At 41.1% G+C, this 22,619-nt stretch overlaps 4 protein-coding genes across 6 annotated transcripts; all 4 read right to left on the bottom strand.

Moving 5' to 3' along the window:
- Window positions 1–2,419: 2,419 nt before the first annotated feature.
- On the bottom strand, window positions 2,420–5,270 carry LOC111232053 (tumor necrosis factor ligand superfamily member 6-like). Its single transcript, XM_022759402.1, has 4 exons — window positions 4,950–5,270; window positions 4,326–4,368; window positions 4,150–4,212; window positions 2,420–4,068 (listed from the first exon to the last, which is right to left on the bottom strand). The coding sequence occupies exons 1-4, from the start codon at window positions 5,226–5,228 to the stop codon at window positions 3,650–3,652; spliced, it is 804 nt and encodes a 267-aa protein (XP_022615123.1). The 5' UTR covers window positions 5,229–5,270; the 3' UTR covers window positions 2,420–3,649.
- LOC111232052 lies at window positions 5,128–10,077 on the bottom strand. 2 transcript variants are annotated; one of them, XR_002665529.1, is made up of 7 exons: window positions 9,994–10,077; window positions 9,810–9,850; window positions 9,641–9,715; window positions 9,345–9,534; window positions 7,476–8,170; window positions 6,967–7,048; window positions 5,128–5,195 (listed from the first exon to the last, which is right to left on the bottom strand). XR_002665529.1 is itself a non-coding variant. In XM_022759401.1 (5 exons), the coding sequence occupies exons 1-5, from the start codon at window positions 10,058–10,060 to the stop codon at window positions 7,587–7,589; spliced, it is 957 nt and encodes a 318-aa protein (XP_022615122.1). In that variant the 5' UTR covers window positions 10,061–10,077; the 3' UTR covers window positions 7,099–7,586. The 2 variants fall into 2 exon arrangements, 1 of the variants encoding a protein (XP_022615122.1); XM_022759401.1 differs by lacking the exons at window positions 5,128–5,195; window positions 6,967–7,048 and having other exon boundaries at window positions 7,099–8,170.
- A 2,252-nt stretch (window positions 10,078–12,329) lies between these two features.
- LOC111231913 (ankyrin-2-like) lies at window positions 12,330–15,757 on the bottom strand. The gene is made up of 4 exons (XM_022759186.1): window positions 14,590–15,757; window positions 14,278–14,461; window positions 13,172–13,394; window positions 12,330–13,079 (listed from the first exon to the last, which is right to left on the bottom strand). Exons 1-4 carry the CDS (start codon window positions 15,755–15,757, stop codon window positions 12,330–12,332), a joined length of 2,325 nt encoding a protein of 774 aa, XP_022614907.1.
- Window positions 15,758–20,036: 4,279 nt separating this feature from the next.
- On the bottom strand, window positions 20,037–22,090 carry LOC111231968 (transcription factor AP-1-like). Of its 2 annotated transcripts, none has more exons than XM_022759272.1 (2): window positions 21,914–22,090; window positions 20,037–21,718 (listed from the first exon to the last, which is right to left on the bottom strand). In XM_022759272.1, the coding sequence occupies exon 2, from the start codon at window positions 21,716–21,718 to the stop codon at window positions 20,747–20,749; it is 972 nt and encodes a 323-aa protein (XP_022614993.1). In that variant the 5' UTR covers window positions 21,914–22,090; the 3' UTR covers window positions 20,037–20,746. The 2 variants fall into 2 exon arrangements, with proteins under 2 accessions (XP_022614993.1, XP_022614994.1); XM_022759273.1 differs by having other exon boundaries at window positions 20,037–21,673.
- Between the last annotated feature and the right edge of the window lie 529 nt (window positions 22,091–22,619).

Genomic DNA, 22,619 nt, shown 5'->3' with positions numbered 1-22,619 from the left:
ATCAGGTCCTCAGACCACCTCCTCCTGGCTGTCCCTATAGGTCGAGACTAAGGGGAAAGGGTGATTGTGTAATTGCTGTAGCTGCCCCAGAGCTTTGGAACAGTTTAGCTCTTTAATTAAGTATTCCCCCTCCGTGGACACTTTTAAGGCTAAACTGAAAACCTGTATGTTATCTCAGGCTTTTGAGTCTCCTTAAAGTTTTAAAGTCTTAAAGTTTCCTCTGACCTCAGATGCTTCCACACAGGTGCACTGTATGGTACAATTAAGCAGCTAACATCCCATCATGCTCTGTGACATGTATGAAAATTTTGAGCAGGCCCAGTTTTTTTTTCTGATTTTGTATCAAGACAACATGAGAAAAAGATCACTTTCAAAAGTGACTTTGAAAGCAGGTTCATTGTTGGTGCATTTGTGGTTGGAGCTTTAGTCACAAAGATGTTCAACAGGCAGGTGTTTCAATAGGAACAATGACTAAAGGGACATTAACATTTAGATCTATGCGAAAAACTTCAGTAAATAGGGTTCTAGATAAAGACTATGTCAGCAAGAACAGTCCATCAACTGTTCCATATTGTAGTCGGGCTGCAGTGCACAGACCGATCATTAAAAAGATGAATCGACATTTGAGAGTTCAGTGGTGCTAAAACCATGGGCACTGGTGTACAGAGATGTGGAAAAAATGATATGGTCAGATGAGTCATCCTTCCCCATATTCTCCACAAGTGGGCGGCTGCATGTGTGGGTTACACCTAGAGAATGGTATAGGCCTGAATACTTTAACCCTACAGTGAGGGGATCTGGTGGCTCTGTTATGCCTTAGGGGGCATTATGTTGGCCTGGTTTGGGTCCACTTGTCCCCTTAGAAGGAAGGGTCACTGCAAATAAACACGAAGTTTTTCTTAGTGATCATCTTTATCCTACGAGGAAACATTTCTATTCTGATGGGAGTGGTCTCTTCCAGGATGCTCATCCATAGAGCATGACGGTACTGAATGGTTTGATGAGTATGAAAATGATGCGAATCATATGCTATGGCTGTTGCATTCACCAGATCTCAACCCAGCTGAACACTTATGGGGGATTTTGAACCGACATGTTAGTGCTCTGCACCACCATCATCAAAACACCAAATAAGGGAATATCTTTTGTAGAGTCTACTCCTACCAAGACCTTAGCCTACTAAGACACGACTTTAATTTCTCACATTTCTGTAGATTGACACTCTTATTATTGATTGTAAAGAGATCACTTTCTGATGCAATTCTTTTACAAGACGTGGGGGACAAATGTGTAGCTTCATCAGTCTGGGTTAGATAAATTGGGCATATTACAAAATTAGAGCCTTTTAACACAGTTCCTTCTTTAAGCCATCATAGTAACTTTGTTTTTTAACTGGGCATGTCTTTTATTATCTTAAGACCGACTTGTAAACCTACCTTTTAAATCAATGTTTCAAGTACATATTCATTCTTACAATACAAATGGGCATTTGTCAATCATAGCCTAGAAATTTTCTATGAACCAACTTTTATCATTAGCGTTTGTACAAATGCTGCATGAGCTCTGGCATGACAGTGGTGAACTTCATACTCAGTTGCTTTATGTGATTTGCTTTGCAAAATATTTTAACTTCTGTGTGGTGGTGTAGAAAGTCTCAGAAGCCTTCAAATATCCTCTGGTCTGCCTAAGTTGAGTGAACATATTTATCAAATGTCTATTTGTAGTGTCTCAGAAGGCTACACATTATAAAACATATCTGTTGGACACAAATACTCTACAAATATAAACACATTTCAGTTGAAAGAGGGAGGGACGGAAAGGAAAAAGAAGTAACTGCAAAATGAGAAAATGAAATGGCCATAGCTGTGTCTGTTCTGTGCACAGTTCATCCTTGTACTCTAATATTACTAGCATTTAGATACTCTCCAAAAATGAATATTATAGCATGTGTGTAGTTTGACGCAGATATGGATCCAAACAGATAAATGGAAATAGACACATTTTCTGTTTCTTTTACAGCCGCAACCCACGTTTAGGTCCACAGAATTCATTACACTCAAAAAGAGAGATTTTAGGCAGGGTGTCACTTTCAACAGTCAGTAATGTGATGAGTAAAAAGTGATTATTGGAACAAGACGCAACCACAAGTCTGTTGATTGCAGACACAGATCACAGACTGGGTAATAGCAGTCCAGATTGAGTTACATGAATTATGTTGCTGTGTTAAACAGTGAACAAATCTGCGGTTTTAATCGAAAAAACTTTTCTTGTGAATCTGCATCTTGGAGTAGAAGACTCAAACAGAAACAAACAAATACTAACACATACTAACAAATTAACAGTTGATTTGTTTTGCTCATTTGCTTTCTGAAATGTTGTGTACTGTGCTAAAAGTTGCACTAACATGTTCATTGGAAACAAAACAGTACATAAAAACGTGTCATGTACATTTTGACAAATCAAAACTGTTTAAAACAGGAGTCCATTATTGTTTCCATTGATCACTAACCACTGAGAGTCTCTGAGTAATTTGTGGTTTAGCCAGAAATGACTGAAATACAAAGGTTTGTTCACGTTTAAAGGATTATTTACCTCTCACTGTGAGAAGCTTTGAGACAAAAATTACTATAAATGAGTTCAGATGTTTTCACGCTGGATTAAAGGAAGCAGAAAGTCTTTCACAAATGAACAGCCTGCATACATGCAAGACCCTCATGAGAATCACACAGGAAGGAAACATACGTCAAATCTGTAACTGTTTTATCCCCCCATCTGTGCCCAGCCTGTGTGTTTGTGGTGAACAGAAAAGATGCAGCGCAACAAGGGTGTTAAACTGCAAAAAAAAAAAGCTGTGCAGCCTTGAAAATGCACTGCACTGTGATCTGTACGCTAAATTTTAAACTGTCATTTAACCAGGAAATGTAACTATTTTCCACATTTTAGCTGCTGTAGAGATTATAGCTGGCAGGTTAGAAAATAAAAAAAAAAACACCACTCCATAGTAGGCTGCTGCTGTACCTCAGTGGAATATATGGAAATCAAGTTCATGATGTATTTATCTAAATACTTTCCAGTTTTCATGAACAAAACCCATGTGGGTGTTCCTTACATGAATATCACCTACTCAAACATGACACCCACTGGATTTCAACCAGAAAGACTTTGTTTATTAACTTAACACTTCCTTGTTTCACCAAATGGAAATTAAGTATCTCTTTATTTACTTCAAAGCAATGATCATAAAATAATTTTTATGTTTCATAACCACACATTTAGACATCATAAATGTCAGATACACACCAAAATAAATATTTTTGAAAAATGCTACAACTAAATCAGCATCTTAGTGTTAACTGACTATCTCAACATTTACATAAGGCACAATATTTGTTTATAAATAGGTGTGGAAATCGCTTCAATTAACCACAAATTAAAAAGCTGGCAATAAAAACAACGTGCAATATCTGACCTTGGTTTTAACATCATATTCCGTGCAGTTATTATATGTCAGCGGAATAACATTCAACATAGGAATCATTTGGGTAAAGTGATGAGTAAGACTCACTCCTGTCTGAGACATTGTGAGCAGTTTACATTCTTTCATTTGAGTAAATCTCTAAAAAAAAAAAAGCCCATCTCCCCAAAATCTTCAGACCTTGTAGAGGCCAAAGAAGTTGCCATAATGTGCATGACTAAGAAGAGAGGGGTGCGATAAATTCACAAAAACTTTGTCGTATTTCTGCAGCTTTAGGGCAGAGCTGAGGTAACTCTCTGTGGTCCAAGAGTTTTCCAGGTGCTTGGAGCAGAAACCTGCTCTGTGGGCCTCCATCAGGGTCAGAGGTGACAAATGTCTCACTCTCCTCACAAACACAGAGTGAACGAACGAGGATGTGGGGGAACAGCTCCTAAAGATCAGCTCCACTCGTGAGTAAATGTGGTAGAGCCCGCTCTCGTTGACCTGCAGACCACCATCTTCGATCTGGTAAGTCACTCCTCCAGATACGAACGCCCGACCTACCCTCGGCTCCCATCGCAAAGTCTTCCGGAATTCCTCTTTTTCAATCCGCCCTGCAGGAAGAGAGACATGATGTTATATGTGCAGATTAAAAACAATCAGAGTATATCTTAACTGTGAATAAAAAATGTTACCCATCATATGCGCTGCAGGTCTGTTGTCTGTGTCTTGTCCATTCACCTCAGGTTCAGGGAAACCTGAAACAACCCTCAGATTAGAATCACATCATCTCTTCCTTTCATTTTTGTTTTAGGAACATTTTCACTTTGTGGGGGATTATTTATGTGTGGTGAGATATGTTTACACTTACCAATTTGCTTCTGTGCTGTATTAAACTCTGTCTCAGGCTTATCCTTCAGTGAAATGAAAGAAACAGAGAAAACTCAATACCACATCACACAAATGCTTTTTCAGCGCTGTCTTCTTAAAGTTCTTTCACAGTGTGACTTAGAGAGGATATCCTGTCTCACTGGTCCACACTGACCACAGATGGAACGATTAAGTCCTTGGTTTGCATTTTTAAATGTCAGAGCAGAGTTGAGGTGTTTTGACTCTTCAAATGGTGGCAAAGACAAATGTGAATTAATTATTAAACCTTACAGCTCTCAGTTAACTTTCCAGCCAAGTTTTCCACGTTCCCACCTTACACCTATCACCCCCTCTCTGTGCAAAAACTGAGAGAAGTCACACCTCTTAATATTGAGCAGTTTACCCCCATTATAACTGCACAACAAGAAATATTACACACAAAGGAACACTATTAATATTTACATTATTTGTCACTGACCAGCAATTTCTTCACTACTTCTTGATATTCTACACACTGCTGTAGGCACCATTACTTTTTCCATTCAGTAAAAACTCAGGTTTTCAAACTACATAAATGGTTTTTCAATATTTGCTTCCATATCCATCACAACCTGTGGTTCCTTACCTGTCTCATCTGTTTCAGTTCTATCTGCATAGTGTGGATCTGGTAGGCTTCAAACCCCAGGGCTGCAAACACAAGCAGGAACAGCATCAGCACGACCAAGGCCAGGCTGGGGCTGACTCCCATGAAGCCCCGACTCTTCTCACGGCCCCTTGCCCTCTCCTGGGCTGGCGGGAATGACCAGCAGGGCACAAGACTTGGAGGCTGGTCAGAGTTCTGACGACTTCCACCTCCATCCACGAGGAACACCTGTGGGAATGGATAGCTCTGGTCACAGCTCATGTTGCAGGTCCTACTGTGAGACAAACTGTGTGTGCATGTATCACTTCTGCATGAAGGAGGTGTGTACTATCGTCTAAGCACCTCAGTCTTAAAAGGCCAAGGCATTCACCACCCACAAAAACCTCCCACATGCACATACTAAAGAAACACAGTGCACATCACTTTTCATAAACTCCAATAAACTATCATCTCTCTATCACATCTTCTCCTCTCCTCTCCTGCTTTGCTGAATGGTATTTATGTATCAATACTGAAATTTATTAGGCTTTATCTCACAGTAAGTCACTTTGGATAAAAGTGTCTGCCAAATAAATAAATGTAAATGTACAAGTTCAACTATCTTTGTACTGTGCAGTGCACATATAGACAACTGTAGACAAGGCTGAAGGGAATGGAAGATACAGGTTTTGTGTGACCCCCTACTCACTAAACACCACCAACTCATCAGAAACCTGTCCATAAGTTTGACGCAATATTCAGCAACCACAAACACAGTCATCTGGCCTGCGTTTTATAACAGGTCTTGTGAACCAGTTAACATGCTTTTTAACATTCCTGGGGACTTTTTTGTGAGGTCTGTGCTGATTTTTCAGAGTTATTCAGAAAATGCTCCTTCAAATCTGAACCATGTACTAAATCTGACTTTTCTTTAGGAGTAGGCTAAATCAAAAATGCTTTATAATTAAAACGTATTACTCTTGCAGATCAGTCTTTATGGGGTACAGTATGTTGGTAAACAGTGATACAGCAGTTTCAGTAGCACATAGTGTAGTCTTGGTGGGAAGATGCGGCTGCCACATGAAAAGGACTTATGTTTCTGCACTGGCTTCTGTGCCGGCTGCTTATGAAAAGCTGGTAGCAAAAGAGACAGCAATAAATTAGAGAGGTGAGAATTAACCCCAACCAATACCTCAGAGATGAGCTTACAGGAAAGCTGAACACTCACTCCTCCCCTCTCAGTCTGGAGTTAATACAACTGTGGTCTCTCTGACACTTCTAGGTTTGTTTCCTAGGATATGAGGCAGTTACACAGCTTTTTCATTGTGGTTGTTGCAGTTTCCATAAGAGATTGCTTTATATCTGCTGCTTAACCAAGAAAATTTGTTTCCAGATATTTATTAGCTCTTTGGCGATTCGCACTTTGGCTTGCGGTGGTTTTTGATAAAGGGCACCGTTCCACCCCACAGATAGGAACTAATTACAAGAAATTACAAGAAACCAGCCTTGCAGTAGAGGGGGGCTGCAGCAGTGCGCTCTCACGCAGACCAACACTAAAACTTTGGGTTCTATCATTATGATTCACATCAACGGTTAAGCTAAGCCAGTATTGCATATTATGAAAAACATTTTTAGTAACTGCAAAGGAAGACCTCAGGCCTAAGCTCTGACCACTGCTGCAAAAGTTTTGTTTCGTTTTTCCTGGTCCCTGCAGAGAGAAAGGGAAACCCACCTTTCAACGTGTATATGACACTAACTAAAAGGGTAACTACGTCTAACTTAACCATAAACTGCACAGGGCCTGTTTTCTAGAAGCTGATGTGTCTGTTTCCAAGAAGTGTCATGCTGAAAGCGGTCCTCGCAGTAGCAGCAGCAGCAGCAGCAAGCAACAGCAGCAGCAGCACACAGTGGGTTAGGTGGGAGGGTGGGGTTTGGGGTCTAACCAGGCCGTGTTCTGTGTTTCTGCTCCACTTAATACAACCAGACAATGATGAATCATTGAATCAGCAAGTATCTTTACCAATTACTCTGTGCTTCTCACGGTTGCCATCCTTTCTGCTGCATAACAGAGCTAGTTGCGGTGATGATGAATCAGGTAATGCCTGAAAATGACAATGAAGTTCTCAGCCCGAAATGAATGACATCACGCAAGTTAACTTTTCCTCTCACACAGCAGGTCTTGTGAGTTGGGCTTTAATTGGAAACTGAAACATATCTTTTGTCATTTCATTAATTCATTTGACCCTTTTTCTGTTGAACTGTGTCATATTCTCACATGGGGGTGCATTCTCACATTCTCATATCCTGTAATTGTGATTCACACTCCTCATGTATGAAGAAGAGAGTTAAATTTTACCCCAAAAAAAACACAGCATGGCATCAAATGTAGGCCTATCTTTCAAAACAAATTTCAGGATTTAGTTAGAACTAAAAGTGAGAGGAAAAGTATTATAAAAAGTATTTTCTACTATGTCATTTTCAAAAATGTAGGTACAATTATCATATTAATATTTTGTTAATGAGACCCACCACTTAGGAAGCCTCTGAATGAACACAGGACATGAGAGGTTTCATTATGCAATTCACTGTAAATTAAAATGTTGAAAATTGTGGACCAGTTCATTTTATGATTTAAAAACATCATGTGTCACAGTCGTCATCGGAGGAAGAGTAACAGTCTAGTCCCAGGACATGACCAGACGTCTCCTCTGTTGTGCTAATGTTCGATGCTTTCTCAGGTATCTTCTCTGCTGCTTCACAGTCTGACTTAAGTGCTTGGACTCCACCTTTCTGTCCATTAACCAAACTCATCACTGTCCCGTCATCGTTCTCTGTGCCTCTACTCCTGCTCTGCGATGTAAATATTTGTCCTGATGCAGAATTATTGAGGTTTGGCAGGCCAGACTGCAGCACCCTGGCTAGGCTCTGTGTTTGAAAGGAGCCGAGCTGAGCTGACAGTCCTCTGAACGCAGCAGTGGCCACTGCTAGCCGTGTCCGGTCAAAGGAGAGGGGCTGGTCCTGGTCTGCACAGACTGCCTCTGAGGTTTCTGACACCAGGTTGATGGGGACAGGGGTCTGAAATCTGGTCTCCGAATAGCTGAGAGCTCCCTGCCTCTCAGTGGCTGAGGTTTTGTGACATCCTGTCCAACTGCTGTCCAAGTCACTGTCAGCTCCACTGATCTGACTGCTGTCCTCCTGTGACTCACTGCGTCGAGGGGTTTTGACTGCGAACAAGAGTGACAACACATAGAGAAATGAAAGGTAAGGTGTCGGTGTCTTAAAGGAGTAGTTCACCCAAAATGAAAAATTTCAAAGCAGATTAGACAAGTACTAGCAATAGAAAGTTCTTGGTTACACTTATGTTTGGCAGAGAGGGTTTCTTCTACTCCACATTCTCAAAATAGTTCTAGCAGTGGGTCAGAACCCAGGAGACCCACAAGTAGACATGGCGTGAATATGTTGCACATAAATATACAAAATATGAATGTTTTATATGCTAAAACCTTCGCTAATTTTTAACAGGACAGGCTCTTGCCCCACAGTTATCTCAAGGAGGAGTCTTGCTGCGTTTGTTTTTTTAACTTCCCCACTGGAATGCGGTGAGTACAACTTGTTGCATATTAAAAATGGTGGCTGGTGTAGAAGCATTATTATTGGATTTTAATAAAAATTTAGGTTCACACACTTAAAACTGTGACACCTAAATATTAAGCAAAAGAAAAGGTGCAAATGTGACATCTTAGCAGCACTCAGCATTTTTATCTGTAACTAGAACGGCACTCAGCAGAGCACATACCTACACCAAGGTGAAATACTGAAGAAAATGTCAAAGGAAAATGTTGAGGAAATAAAATATTACTAGAAATGGCCAGTAAGTGGAGATGGCCCATGCCTCATCCCTCCACCAAGTTTGGTGCAAATCAGTTCCGTACTTTTTGCCTCAGCTAAGGCCAATGCCAAACAACATACACCAGACTTCAGTGGGGAAAAATAAAATCAGATTCATGGTAAATGATACTGATCTGCCTAAAATTGAATGGCTTCTTCCCTGGCTCATGCCCCATTCCTCCACCAAGTTGGGTACTTATCGGTTCAGTATTTTTTGTGTAATCCTGCTGATAAATAAACAGACTTGAGTGAAAACATAACCTCCTCGGTGGAGGTAATTGCCTTCTTTTTTAAATTCATGGTCTACTTAAATAAGTACAGATAGATAGCATGATAGATGTAATTGTGCTGCTGTTTTGACTATATGGAAGGTGCAGAAAACAAGGTAAATACTGGATTTCTAGGACTGGGTGTATGATATGAGTAGTTTGAGCACTGCAACATATTATTTCTCAACAACATTTACAGTAGGCTATGTAAGAGGTGAGTCGCAGCCTTGAACACACTGACCGATGCTCGAAGAGTCTTGAGTCTCTGCTCTCCTTTTGCAGTATGCTCGAGGAGTCCACGGCTTGTGTTTACAGGAAGGGTCAAGTACTCGCAGTTTGGCAATGAAGCTTTTATACTCTCTTTCTAAAGCCTCAATGTGCAGCTGGAACTCCGCTATCTTCCTCTCTGGGTAATGAGAAAGCTGGGATTGCTGGGAGCAAAAAACAAAAACAGGCGAACCAGGAGAATTCAATCTTCAACAATCACTTATGCACTGCATTAGAATCTATTTCACACATTTAAATTGATTCACTTACCTGCAAATAATACTCTATTTCATTCTTAATGGTGGGGATCCACTTTTTCACAGAAGAAGCTGAATTTAGAGTGGACTGTGGAAGAAAAGGTTCGGCTGAAACAAGCTGGTCCAGGTAAACGTGACATGAGGTGAAATGTTAACAACTTGATAACAATTAATTACTTTACCAGCTTGGGTCTCCGCTCGTGCACATCTTTGAGGCGTCCCTCTGTACAGGAAGTATAGAAAGACTTATGAAACAAGTGTAGCTTAGCATTACTGCAGCGGTTCACAGATAGTTAGCCGTCCGCACAGCGGGGTGATTTTATCAGCATTAAATGTCCGTGTTGGCTCTGGCTACAAGCTGCTTACCCTCTCTCTCTCTCTGAAGCCACAGTCTGTTCAGTCTCCCCTGTTGCTTCTCCTCATTTCTCGCCATTTTCACTTTACGCGTGAGTCTGGCGCAGCCAAAACAACGTCACGTGACACATAGTAGCCCTCACGTGACACTTACATACCGCGAGAGCAACCTGCAAGTGATCAAAAATGCACTTGCATGTACACTTAGTTAGGATCACATTTTTTGGAAAAATACTCCGAATATTTTATTCTATTGTGTTTAGTGCATTGCTGTCTGTTCTTTCTATTTTGTATATCCTTTGATAGTAACTTCCATACACTTTTTATGATCACAGTTCTTGTTATACTGTCTGTCCTGACTGGTTGCATGAAAAAAATAAATCTTAGGTCATTTTAATCATCACTTTAATCACTTTTATCATGGCTGGTGGGAGCAGGGACAGTTGCATCATGTTGCATGTTGGTCTATTTTATTATATTGCAACTGTCTCCATACTCAACAGTCATATAAAAACAGATACAACAACAAAAAGTACATTGCATCCTGATGAACCCTATGGATAAATAAATATTGACGCTGTTTTAAAGGTGCAATCATTTCCTCCTTGTGTAAAACGATCAGTCAAAATAGTGCTACGGACTGGTGTGGTTGAAAAACGTACTCTCTGCTGCTCCAATGAACTTCATGAGAACAGTGTGGTCATGTGGTTTCACCATGGTGACACCCTAGCTTCGTGACTTGTTTCTAGGTCATGAGAAGTTATAGGCATATTTTTGTCAGCATCATGGACAGCATGCCACATGTGAGGAAACTTGTGTGTATGTTGTGGCCTATTTTACCAAATTAGTTAAACAAAACTTGAAATGAAATGAAAAATGAAATATGAAGTTATCCAGAATTTTGCTTTGTTTTGAACCTTTTGAGGTCCAGCTCCAGTTTTTTTAATCATTTGAAAGTTTATACCTATTTACAATCAGTAGTATTGTTCTATCTCACAGTGGTCTAACACTAAAACATGGAAAGATTAATTGCCTGCCCAGCAACGTTGTCAAGGGCAGGCCTTGTCTATGTACAAACAAAACAAATGAACTGTGATTTTCATAAATACTGTACATTGTATGTAAAACAGTTCAATGTTGCAACTGTCCCAGGAGACCAGTGCAACTGTCTACAGGCATCAAGCCAGTTGCAACAGATGAATTCTTCCTTTCAAATGTAAATTCTGAGTTTATTATCATAGACATAGTTTATGATGTGGAAAATAAGCTGACAAATATTAGTTTAATATATTAAAATAGTGTTGGTATAGTGTAAATAGTCTGACTAATTGAGCAAAATACATAAAGTATTAGAACTTTCCCCACCTTACCCTAAGGGTTAGGGTTAGGCTTTCTATTATGTGTGGTGGGGAACGCTGCTCTAGTGTAAATTAATATATTGTAGTATTATGTGTAGTGCTAGTGAGTGCAGACCCAGGCCTGACACCTCCACCCAACTCCCTAATCAGGGGCATATTATATAAGGCAGATGTTGGCCTATGATCTTGCATTTTCTGATGCACGTAGACTGATTCATAGAATGCAAAAGTGATGTGATGGTCGTGGTGTAAGGAGTCTCACGTAGTTTTGGTGTCAGTCACGTAGCATTTTGATCTTTTTTTTTCAACAACCATACCGGAAGAAAGACTTCATTAGAAACCTGACGTGCATCACTAGCCGTCATCAGACCATAGTCATCACAACTACCACCTTTGCAGATTGTTATATAGACGATAAGTAAAATGTTTTATGCATCTTTAACCACATTTTTCCAGCTAAAGAGAAGTGGGCACACAGCAACCAAAGTAAAATTCATTTTCGACATTATGCACACATTACAAACCAAACCAAAGTGGTTGGGTGACCGACCAATACACTGAACTCGAAATTAAATGACTGAATCTCATCTTTTTAAGTTATGCAGATTCTTTCTTTTCATTTAAGCTTGATGGCTAATTCACATTAAGAAGACATATTTCTGACTTGAAATCTTTGAATGCGATACTGATCTAAAGACAAAATACTTGTTTCCTCGTTGTACCCTTTCAGGGAGGTCTATTTCAGAACTGGGATTTTATTCAGTTCGGCGTTCAAGAGCACTTCAGTAGTATGGATAGTTTAGACATGGGGAATTATGTGTCATTGCTACATACTTGCTGTTTTAAATGAATTTTGTTTTTGTCTTAATTTTTTTTATCTGTCAGGTAATTTATGCAAAAGGAACATATCTTCACAGGTTATGATTGGTAATATCACTATCATTAAGCTAACTTTTCAGCTCCTGTCATTTTCTCTTAACTTCTCTCCCTCTACTTGGTGAGAAGCATCTTTCTCTTGAGTAAAGTTGCAATGTTCTCATGTTCTGGTGTGTCTCCACTCTCTGCCACCTGCAGTGGTGTCTTCCCCACATTATTTGTAGCCTGCAGATTCACCCTCTTCTTCCGTCCCATGTGCCCAGCTTGGCCCCAGTTTACAAGCGTCTTTACTACCTCCTGGTGTCCACCTCTGGCAGCACAGTGCAGAGGAGTGTCTTTACTGTGATCTGTTGTGTTGATCTTTGCCCCCGCCTCCAGCAGCAGCACAGCCACACTGTCATGGCCCTTCTCAGCTGCAACATGAAGCAGTGTTTTCCTCCATGCATTCCTCTCCTCCCTCCTCTTACTGTTGAGTGACTGTAGAAGAGCTGAAACCACGCTGGCATGCCCACCAGCTGCTGCGTAATGTAGAGGCGTGGAGCCATCCATGTCTTTAGCCCCTCCCTTTGCCTTGTGGGACAACAGTGAAGTCACAGCGTCTAATTTCCCCTCCATAGCAGCCAGGTGGAGAGCAGTTCTTTTCTCATTGTCAGTGGTGCTTGGGTTGGCTTTGGCTGACAGCAGCAAATCCACCACACTGCTCTCTCCCTGGGAAGAGGCTGCCCAGTGCAGAGCTGTCCTCCCCAGCCTGTCCTTGACTCCTGGATCTGCCTTGTCTCGAAGAAGCTGGATCACTGCGTCTGCATGGCCCTGCTGACTGGCTAAATGCAGAGGGGTCAGTCCGTCCTGGGCAACTGCATTTACCTAAAGAAATGACACAACTCTCAGGCTCCACAAACATAGCACAGTAACCATCTGCAAAACTGACACCAATCACCAAATGGTTTGATAATTACCTGTGCTCCAGCTTTTACCAACAGACCGACTAAGTTTGATCTATTACACTGAGCAGCCAGGTGTAGAGGGGTTAGAGCTTTAGGTCCGGTGATATTGGAGTCTAATCCCTTTTCCAGCAATATCTGCACTATGGGCACACTGCCACTGTGAACAGCCAGGTGCAAGGCTGAGGAGAGGTCAGGTAAAGTAGCAACCAGTTTGGCCTGTTTTGCTACCAGCACTCTGAAATGAAAAAGAAGGTCATACATAGAAACACAGAAAACATACGGTGCATAATTAGTAACAAGAAAGACCTGCAGTAATTGACAAATAGAATATTTGATATTATATAGGAAGAAGGAACTCCATATCTGTGTATGTTCTGTGTGTGCTTGCTGTTAAGACATGTTAATATACCATGCTCTGTTGTACATGTCATGGTTTGTTGGCTGCAAAAATCATAAAAATAGAAAAAAAATTAAGTTTGAAGTTTATATACTATTTATACTGCAGATACCACATCCCCCTCCTCCCCACAGATCCGACCTCTGAGGGCACTGAAAATGCAGGGCTGAAAGGGCTGCAGTAACTGAACCAATTTTTAATTTCTCACTTATGTTTATGCCAGAATAATTTAAGCAATGAGATACAGATACAGGCTTTAAATTGCAACATCAAATATATCCTTGTCACGGGACCGTGAAAGGCAGCATATCCTTACACTTATTTGAGGGGCTGGAACTAGGGAATATTTGGCTTTTCTTTCTTGTGGATGGTCATAAACTGCTGATTGATTAACAGAATAACACCCAATTGATTTTCTGTCAGTCGATTAACTGATAAATCAATTGTCTCAGCTCTAGCTACATGTTTTTTCTCTGTAGTCTTTCTGTGGATCATGCACCTCAACCGCCAACGGCCGATGGAAAGAGATTACTTTAGAGGGAGAGGATGAGAGAGAAAAAGGTAAACATTTTTCTTTGTGGTATTTTTCTTTATGTATTAACAAAAAAAATCAAGTGATAAATCACTGATAATACCCCAAACTAATCAGATTCCCTCCAGTTGAATGTGTAAAGTGTCAGTATGTTATAACAACACTAAATCCTTGTTGGAGGACAGTTACCTGAGGACTTCAGTGTGTCCCAGCTCAGCCGACAACAGGACAGGAGTGTATCCCTGTTTGTCACACAGGTTCACATTTGCTCCGCTGTCTATCAGAGCGTTTACCACTCTATCATGGTTCTGTCTAACAGCTGAGAAGAGAGCAGAGCCCAGTGCTTCCTCACTCAGAACCTCTTTGGCATTAGCTGTGGTTTGAACAAAACATAGCTTTATTTAAGTATAATTAACACCTCACAAAAGAAGTCTACTGCATATGGATTTAAGATGTGAAGTAACAGTACTGTAAGTGTTACAGTCTGGTGAAAAAACTCACCAAGCAGCAGGCGGAGAATTGATTCTTGGTTGAGCTTAATGGCTTCATTTATAATGTCATAGTCAACTTTAGCTCCTGAGTTTAGGAGGACACTCGCGGTTTTCTCATTGCTCCTAGCAACTGCATAAAACAGAGCTGTTTTGTTAAAGTTGTTTCTGGCATCAACAGCGGCCCCACTCTGCAGCAGCAACTCAGCCAGCCTCCAGTTGTCTTCTGTGGCTGCCATGTGGAGAAACATGTCCCGTGTGTGGCTCTCAGACTGCTTGGCCTCCTCCTTCACCAGCACTTTCACAGAATCCAGGTGCTCATTTTCTGCTGCCAGGTGAATGGGAGTTTTGTTGTGGAGATCCAAAGTGTAGATAGAGGCACTGGCCTTTAAGAGGGCCCTGACTATGTCTGTGTGACCCCAGCTGGCTGCATTGTGAAGAGCTGTGTGACCATTATTATCCTGCAGCTCCAGTCTGGCTCCTTTACGAATCAAAAGCTCAATGATGGATAGATGCCCGTGCTTAGCAGCTACATGTAAAAGAGTCTCTTTGGAGGAACTGACAATGTTAATATTAGTTTCTTCTTCTAACAGCTCTTCCAGCAGTACCTGCTCTCCATCTGTAGCAACCATGTGAATGCGGTTTTCTGGTTTACATTGTGGCGCCTCATTCTCAGGAGGCACAGTGCTGCTGTCTTCAATCTCAAGGCTAAATCTTTTAGTTTTTTCAATGGGAAATAAACTACTAGTCTTCTTATGAGTCTGGGTGACAATTCCTGCCATCCCCTCCTTTTCCCTCTCCAGCAAATATCCAATCAGCTGTCTCCTTGTGTCTCTAATATGTTCGTTCACATTCCCCAAATAGGTCTTGATTTGCAGGTAAATGTTGGGCTCTGCCAGCATAAGACAGGGATGGAAAAACTTCCGACATGCCCTCTCACCTCTGGCCTCCATGATGTCAAGGACCCTGGAATTCTGATCTTTGCGAGTCCTGATGGTCAAAATGATGGATCTCTTGGCTGCTGTCATGACCCCCTCTGTGACCAGTAGATCCAGTAGATCCTCAGTATGTGAGATCCCATAAACCAGATCCCTTCTCTTTGTCCGGATCACATCCACAGCATACGGGTTGATATAGTTTGATGCTGCTTGAGCATCAAAATCCTTGATTATATTGAACATTATAAATACACTGGGAATGTTAAGTAGAAAACTAAAGGTGTTCTTAGCCAACATAGTCAGCAAGTCATTGTTATAACTTGGTGTTCTGGCTGTGTGTGTATGTGTGTGTTTCATTCCTTATTGCTAAGTAAAATACCTTGCCCTAGCAACGGGCAGAGGACATTCACTGTACAGATCTGTCCAGCTCAACCTGCCCTTTGTGAGATTATGTGACCAAATAACATTGTTTGTTTTCATTTGATGCAGCATTGTAGTTATGACAGTGGTCATACAGTTATTTTATAGTATGTAATTGAAATACTAATAATAATAACTAGAAAATTCCTGAATAAATTTTGAATGTGCCTGCTGTTTGGTGTGTATCCATCACACAAATTTCAATCTCTACAGAGGACGTTACTTTGAGTTTCATTCATGTTGTAGAGAATTATCCTAACTCTGACCTCAGTCCCTGCAGGTATCCCACAAAAAGCTCTTTGAAACCATGAGGACTTGCCAAAGTGACCTCACAATGATGGTTTGGATCCTAAATTTGTCCCTACAAGAGTCTCAAGTCTTGTGACCCGTTTAACGTTTCAACTTTTTTTCTACGTTGAAGTATGACGCAGCAGTACAGCTCCAAAGAGGGGTGGGTTTAGTCGTTTTCATGACGTCTCCCAATTCATTCTCTATGGGAACTTTCTTCGCCTTTTATTGCCATTTAAGTCGCCATGGTTACTCGAATCGCTGAAAGTCATACCACACCATTCCCGAAGGAGCTGCACGTATTGACATAGCCTATACATTGTCTGGGCTTTCTCAAAGCTGTGGGACTAGTTATACCCCCAAATTTTGTTATGGAAGATGAATAAGTTGAACAAGTATGCAGGGTAGTAATATATAATAATACACTCTTTCTTCTGAGCTGAATCGGTATAAAATTCTTTTTTTTTACATTATTTTAATTTTGTAAACAGCTTCAATATTGTATTCAAAACTGGCTTTGAAATGTAGCTGTTTCATCCTTGTACGTGTGTGTGTGTGTGATTGAGAGCGTGTGAGAGAGAGAGAGAGAGAGAGCGAGAGCAGCCGTGTGTGCATGACTGAGCATGTGTGGGTGCAGAAATGATTTCCATGGGTTACCCCATTCTGCTCAGTCTCTATGTCATACTTAGCCTACATTTCAAAAAGTCAGTGAGATATCAGATAATTAAAATCTTGATAATCTTGTGCACATTTTTTTACAAATATTTTTACTCTAAAGTTATCTTTGTGTTGAACATGCAGAGAGAAGTTGTGCAGTATTCAAATAAGAAAGAGTAGAAATACAAAAAAGGTCCATTACAAGTAAATGTCCTGTGTTCAGAATCTTACCAACAAAATTTACAAAAGTGTCAAAAATAAAAGTACTTGTTGTGCAGCAGAATGGCCTCTGTCGGTGTCACATTATTATATGTTAGATTATTTAATTATCATTACTTACATGTAAGCATCATTTTAATGATGTAGATAGCTAAGGCAGCAATAGTTGTAACTACTTTACAGACTGCTCGGTAGTTTCATCTTGTACCACAAAAATAGAATTATTAATCATTAGTACTGAAGCACTGACATGTAAGCAGCATTTTACCTATAGCTTGTTAATGTTGAAATAATAAACTACTTTATAAGCTCTTGGGTAGATTCATATATCATCATATTTATATTCATACAATATTTCACAAGATATATTTTTCTATTATAATCTAAATGGGAAGAGTAAATAGAAACTGTAACTGTCAAATAAATGAAGTGAAAAGTGCAATATTTCCCTCTGTAATGTGGTGGAGTAGCCTACAATTATAAACTAGCATCATAAAATGGAACGTAGTTACTGCCTCGTAGGCTACTATCCCGCCACAGATATCATAATAGGCTGTAAGTTTTGTCTCTTTATATTTACAGCCTGCATGTACATATAAGCTACATTTTTCTCTTTTGGATCATCCAGTGGGCTTCGATTTGTCACCGTAGTAATCTTCTCATTGATTTACCCTTGGGAGGTGGATCCAGGCTCAACTTCTCGGGACTCACCTTATTATGCAGAGATTACAGAGTCGATTCACTTCCCGTAATACACGCCTCCTCCGTCGTGACGTACATCTTCCGAGTGTTCCCTCTCCTTATATGGTAGGGAAGGGCACCACTTTCCGGAATGATGTCATGCTGTCCCAAGTTTGAGATATCAGAGCAGGTTAAAAGCAGGTGTTCAGCGAAAGTAGAATTCCCGTTATAATTGAATACGTTAAATTAGGCTATATTAAATGATTTTCATAAGTGGTTTATCATATCATTATTAAAACAGGTTATTGAATTAGTCTAATCTAATTGCATTTGTTAATGAACTTATTGAGATAGGAAAACAGGCAAATTGTTAAATTAGCTGCATTGATGTGTTACACCATCCCACGAATAAGAAACAATATATAGAGAGAGGAAAAAACAAACCACAAAAAGAAAAGAAAAAAGAAAGGAAAACAACGAACAAGATGGTAAAATAATATAGCACCTAAAGCAGAATAGGCTGATGAAGAACTTCTGTTTCACACTTAGGCTCTGTGTAGGCTGTCATAGCCATACTAAAAGATTTGTCAAGTTTCCATAGTTAACAAACTGTTCTGTTTCTTTGCTTAAAATTATGACAAGTAGGTCTGTAGTAATGTAAGCACAAAGCAACAACTGATGACCCAATGTACGATGTAATGTTGATTTACAGAAAGCAATGTTGAGTCTCATCTGTCAGATAAGTAAGTCTATGTCGCCCTCTAGTGTTTCATTATAGGCAGTACATACTAGTGGCTGGGGAGTTTTGCAGTTATGTGCAATGTGTTTGCTCTATCTCAGTGGTTCTCAAACCTTTTCACATCAGGGACCTTAAACTGACACAAATTTGACCATAGACCCCCAGCTGATAAGATTTGGTCCATGGGTCCCCCATTTGATAAGAATTTTGCTCTTAGATGTTTTATTACAGAAGGTGATTGAAACTCATGACCACCAAGTCATACACTCTGTCACTGTGTTACTTAATTTATAATTTCACTAAAAATGCCATCCATATTAAATATTATTAAAATAAATGATTCCTCTTTTTGCTGGGGACTCCAAGGAAACGCCTCATGGACCCCTGCTCTATTCTGACCTGTCCACAGTCACCTGCTGTAATTACTGTCTGTACAGTAGGTTAAATTGGGCTTATTATATTTTCTGTAGGGTTTACTGGGGGTATTGAGTCAAAGTTTCCCTACTCTAAGTTGTGTAAAGCCGAAATCTGTTTTTTTCACTTCATAAATTTGAGGTTAACTATTGAAGAGAAAAATGTCTGCATTCTATCTCTAAAATGGTAAAACTTAAAATAATGGGCTGTGTTCTGAATAAACCTTTATCAAATTTAGGAAATAGTTATTTAGCTATAGTAGTTGCCTTGTGTGCACCCCTGTATTTGAAGACCTATCAGTGGTTTTGAGAAAGATAATGGGTTTCATTCTTTTGATTTTTGGTAGTGAGGCATACCCTTTTGTTTACATCTGGGTTATTGTTTCTTTAAAAAAATACTCTATATGTTCATAGGATACTTTGTATTCAGAATATCATCTCCCACAGAACCACAGTGGTAGTTTTGCTTTTTATTGAGATAATGTCTTATTGATAAAGTAGCCTTTGTCTGTTCATTTGTGATATAGGCCTAAGACTTTGAGTTTGTTTCGACAGTGGTTTCCCATGCTAGGGGTTTCTTTATTTACAATGTAACAGGAAGTAATGTTGAATAACTGAATGGTGCAATATTACAGAGGATGGCCTGTGATTTTCCTTCTATGTATCAAATCAGTGATACCTTATGTCCCATTTTATTGCCTTTATAACTTGACATTGTTAAAGAGTGTTACAATGTTATACTTCAGTTGAAGTTACTATTAACACCTGAGGAAAATGTGAAGTGTAATATGTAGCCTCTACTCTTCACATACACCTGTGTGCTGACATATAAAGAGGAGAAATGAAGCTATACATCCTAATTTGCAGAATTGGCCTCCATCAGTAAGAGAGCCTGGTCCGTCAGCTGCGACACAATCACTTAGCCTGGATCAATACTAGCACTAATGGAATTTACCTTGAGGTACTGGGAACTTGCAGCTTTTGCAACATGTTGCAACATGTTTTATTGTTTGAGCTCCTGACATGGCACACCCACTTTTTTTTTTTAATCTGTCACACACTTACAAGAACACAGAGGCAATGTTTCTTCATTTTATCTGGTTTATTTTCTTAAATATTGATTAGTTTCTGAAGTGCTCAGAAAACAAAACATAAAAAATTATACAGTATTCTTATTACAAATGGTAAACATAAGTACTCCAAGTTGATCTTATATACACATAACAATGAGTGAAACCCCATTAAACAACTTTAGAAAAAAACAAGTAAATCTTGAAGCTTTTCTAACTTAATTTCTTACAATTAAGAAAAAGTACATTGTACTGTAACTCAGAAGTCAGGCAGCTTTTGTTACAACTTTTCAGCCGTTTAGAGTCGGCCAACACGCCCATTTTTGAGGCCATTATGGCTACAGCAAGAAAAGTCTCTATTGCAGGTTCTTAAATCCTCTAATACTGAATTTCTCCTTTGATGGTCATGAGAAGACCCATGCAGAGCTGGGTGTAAATCAAGAAAACTTCAGTCCAGTCCAGTTCTGTAAAACAGCACGAAACAGAAACAGAAAGGTATCCTGCTTGTTGCCATGCCCCCTCTGGTTCATGGCTACTGTTACTGTCCTGAGCCCCTCTCTGGGACGCACCATCGGGGAGCGCGTGGCACTCAGGAACTTTAGTGCGGCTCCCGGTCCTGCCAGTGTCGCGCCACATCATCCCAAATGCCGTCACGATTTCGGGAGACACAACCACTCACTATCACAGGAAGCGTCCGTATCGGTCAACTACAGTCTTTTCTCTCTTCGCCGCCGCTGACAGCACCTCAGAAGGTCTGGAGCTGCTGCGTTAACATGAGCTGGCAGCCGCTGTTGACGTGGTTCATCACCTTCTGCTTCAGCTGGGCCACCTGCTCGCGCAGCATGTTGGCGGTGGACGCGAGCTCCGAGTTCTGGGACTTGAGGGTCTTCACTTTATCCTCCAGCCTCGAGATCCGCTCCAGCTTCCTCTTCCGGCACTTGGAGGCAGCGATGCGGTTCCTCATCCTCTTTCTCTCGGCCTTGATGCGCTCCTGGCTCTCCATGTCGATTGGGGAGAGAGGAGGGGTCTCCCCCGGCATCTCAGGCACGGTTTGGGGCTCCTCCTTGAGCGCCGTGAGCCGCGGGAGCTGGGCGGAGGAGGGCTGGCCGTAGATGGGAAGCTGAGGCGGGGCAGCGGGGAAGGACATAGTCGGGGCTGAGGTGGTGTAATTCGGAGCTGAGACTGTGCTGATGGCCGGGTTGAAAGTGTTCAAGTCCTCATAAACCGGTGAGTCAGCGCGCATGGTGGAGTTGGTGTTGTAAACGGTGGCACCGGCAACAGATGACACAGGCGGCAAGGCAGTGTTGACACTGGTCTGAGGGGCTGAGGTGACACTCACATTAGTTGGGGCAGGCATGTGCTGGTGGTGGAGTTCGGCCAGAGCTCGGACAAACCCCTCCGCGAAGCCCTCCTGCTCATCGGTGACATTCTTGGGGCACAGGAACTGGGTTGGGGTTGGCGTGGTGGTGATGAGCCCGTTGCTGGACTGGATGATGAGCCGCTCCAGTTCCGGGGAGGCCAGCTTCAGCAAACCCACATCGGGGGAGGTGAGGATGTCACTGGCTTTAGCCCGGAGGTGAGGTTTCAGAGTGCCCGTCGGGTCGGAGAGGTTCAGTGTCATGTTGTGTTTCAGCGTTTTGGGGTTGCTGTATCCGTAGCCGGCGTTATCGTGCTGGGAGAAAGCGTTGAGTGAGTCGTCATAGAAAGTAGTTTCCATCTTGGTATACATAGAAGAGAAACCAAAAACAAATGTAGCTATAAAGTCTTCTACAAAACAACTTTTCGTCCCCCCTTCTCTTCTTCCTGGTTTATCAGGTGAGTAAAAAACACTGGTTTCCAAACGTCCTCTCTGTGCGTAAAAACTTCCAAAACTCTGAGTACGCACTGTCTTGACACAGGAATCAGGACTTACTTCTTTCTGCCAGCGACGGTCGATTGTTGAGTGCTGAGTTGTAAAGAGTTCACAACGCTTTTGCCAAAGTATCCACTTGTATTGAGTGCTTGAATGAAAAGTGCCGAGTGGCTCTAACTTCTCTAGTCAGGCACCAGCAGTGTCTGTGGTGCCTCCTCTGCCTGGATGTGTATATACTCTGAGCTGTGCAGCGTGGAGGCAAACCTTATCTGCTGCGTCTCTAAAAATAACTATGATGTCATGACTGGGCTCTCCCATTGGCTGGAGGGCGTGTCGCGGGGCGGGCCCAGCCCTCAGATAAGGGCCCGGCCCCTTGCCTAGACGACCACCCAGAAGATTCTTAATCTCGCGGTGAATTGTGGGATGAGGTAATGCTGTAAGGAGCAGAGCGTAAGCGCGGTGCATTGTGGGATGACGTATTGTTTTTGAATATCTGGTTACCCGCTTTACTGTTCGTGGCGGGACAGCCTGTGTTCACAGCTCCTGTTGTGTTGGGAAAGAAATGTAACATACATTTATTTGTATGTTTTTTTTATTTATTTATTTATTTTTTTACTTATAATCATTACAAATTTTCTATTTTTTTAAAGTTGTTGTGCACACAGAATTTAGCCTAACCCTTGCAAGTCTGTTAAAGTATTGCTGAAACATCTCTAACCACCTATCAATTGATGAAATTACTTTAATTCTATTCTATTCTGTCATT

Source organism: Seriola dumerili, unplaced genomic scaffold (assembly GCF_002260705.1).
Source record: "Seriola dumerili isolate Sdu_G_001 unplaced genomic scaffold, Sdu_1.0 BDQW01000321.1, whole genome shotgun sequence".
Classification (NCBI taxonomy): domain Eukaryota; kingdom Metazoa; phylum Chordata; class Actinopteri; order Carangiformes; family Carangidae; genus Seriola; species Seriola dumerili.
The sequence above is the reverse complement of the archived record's forward strand: the minus strand, read 5'-3'. Positions and strand labels throughout refer to the sequence as shown.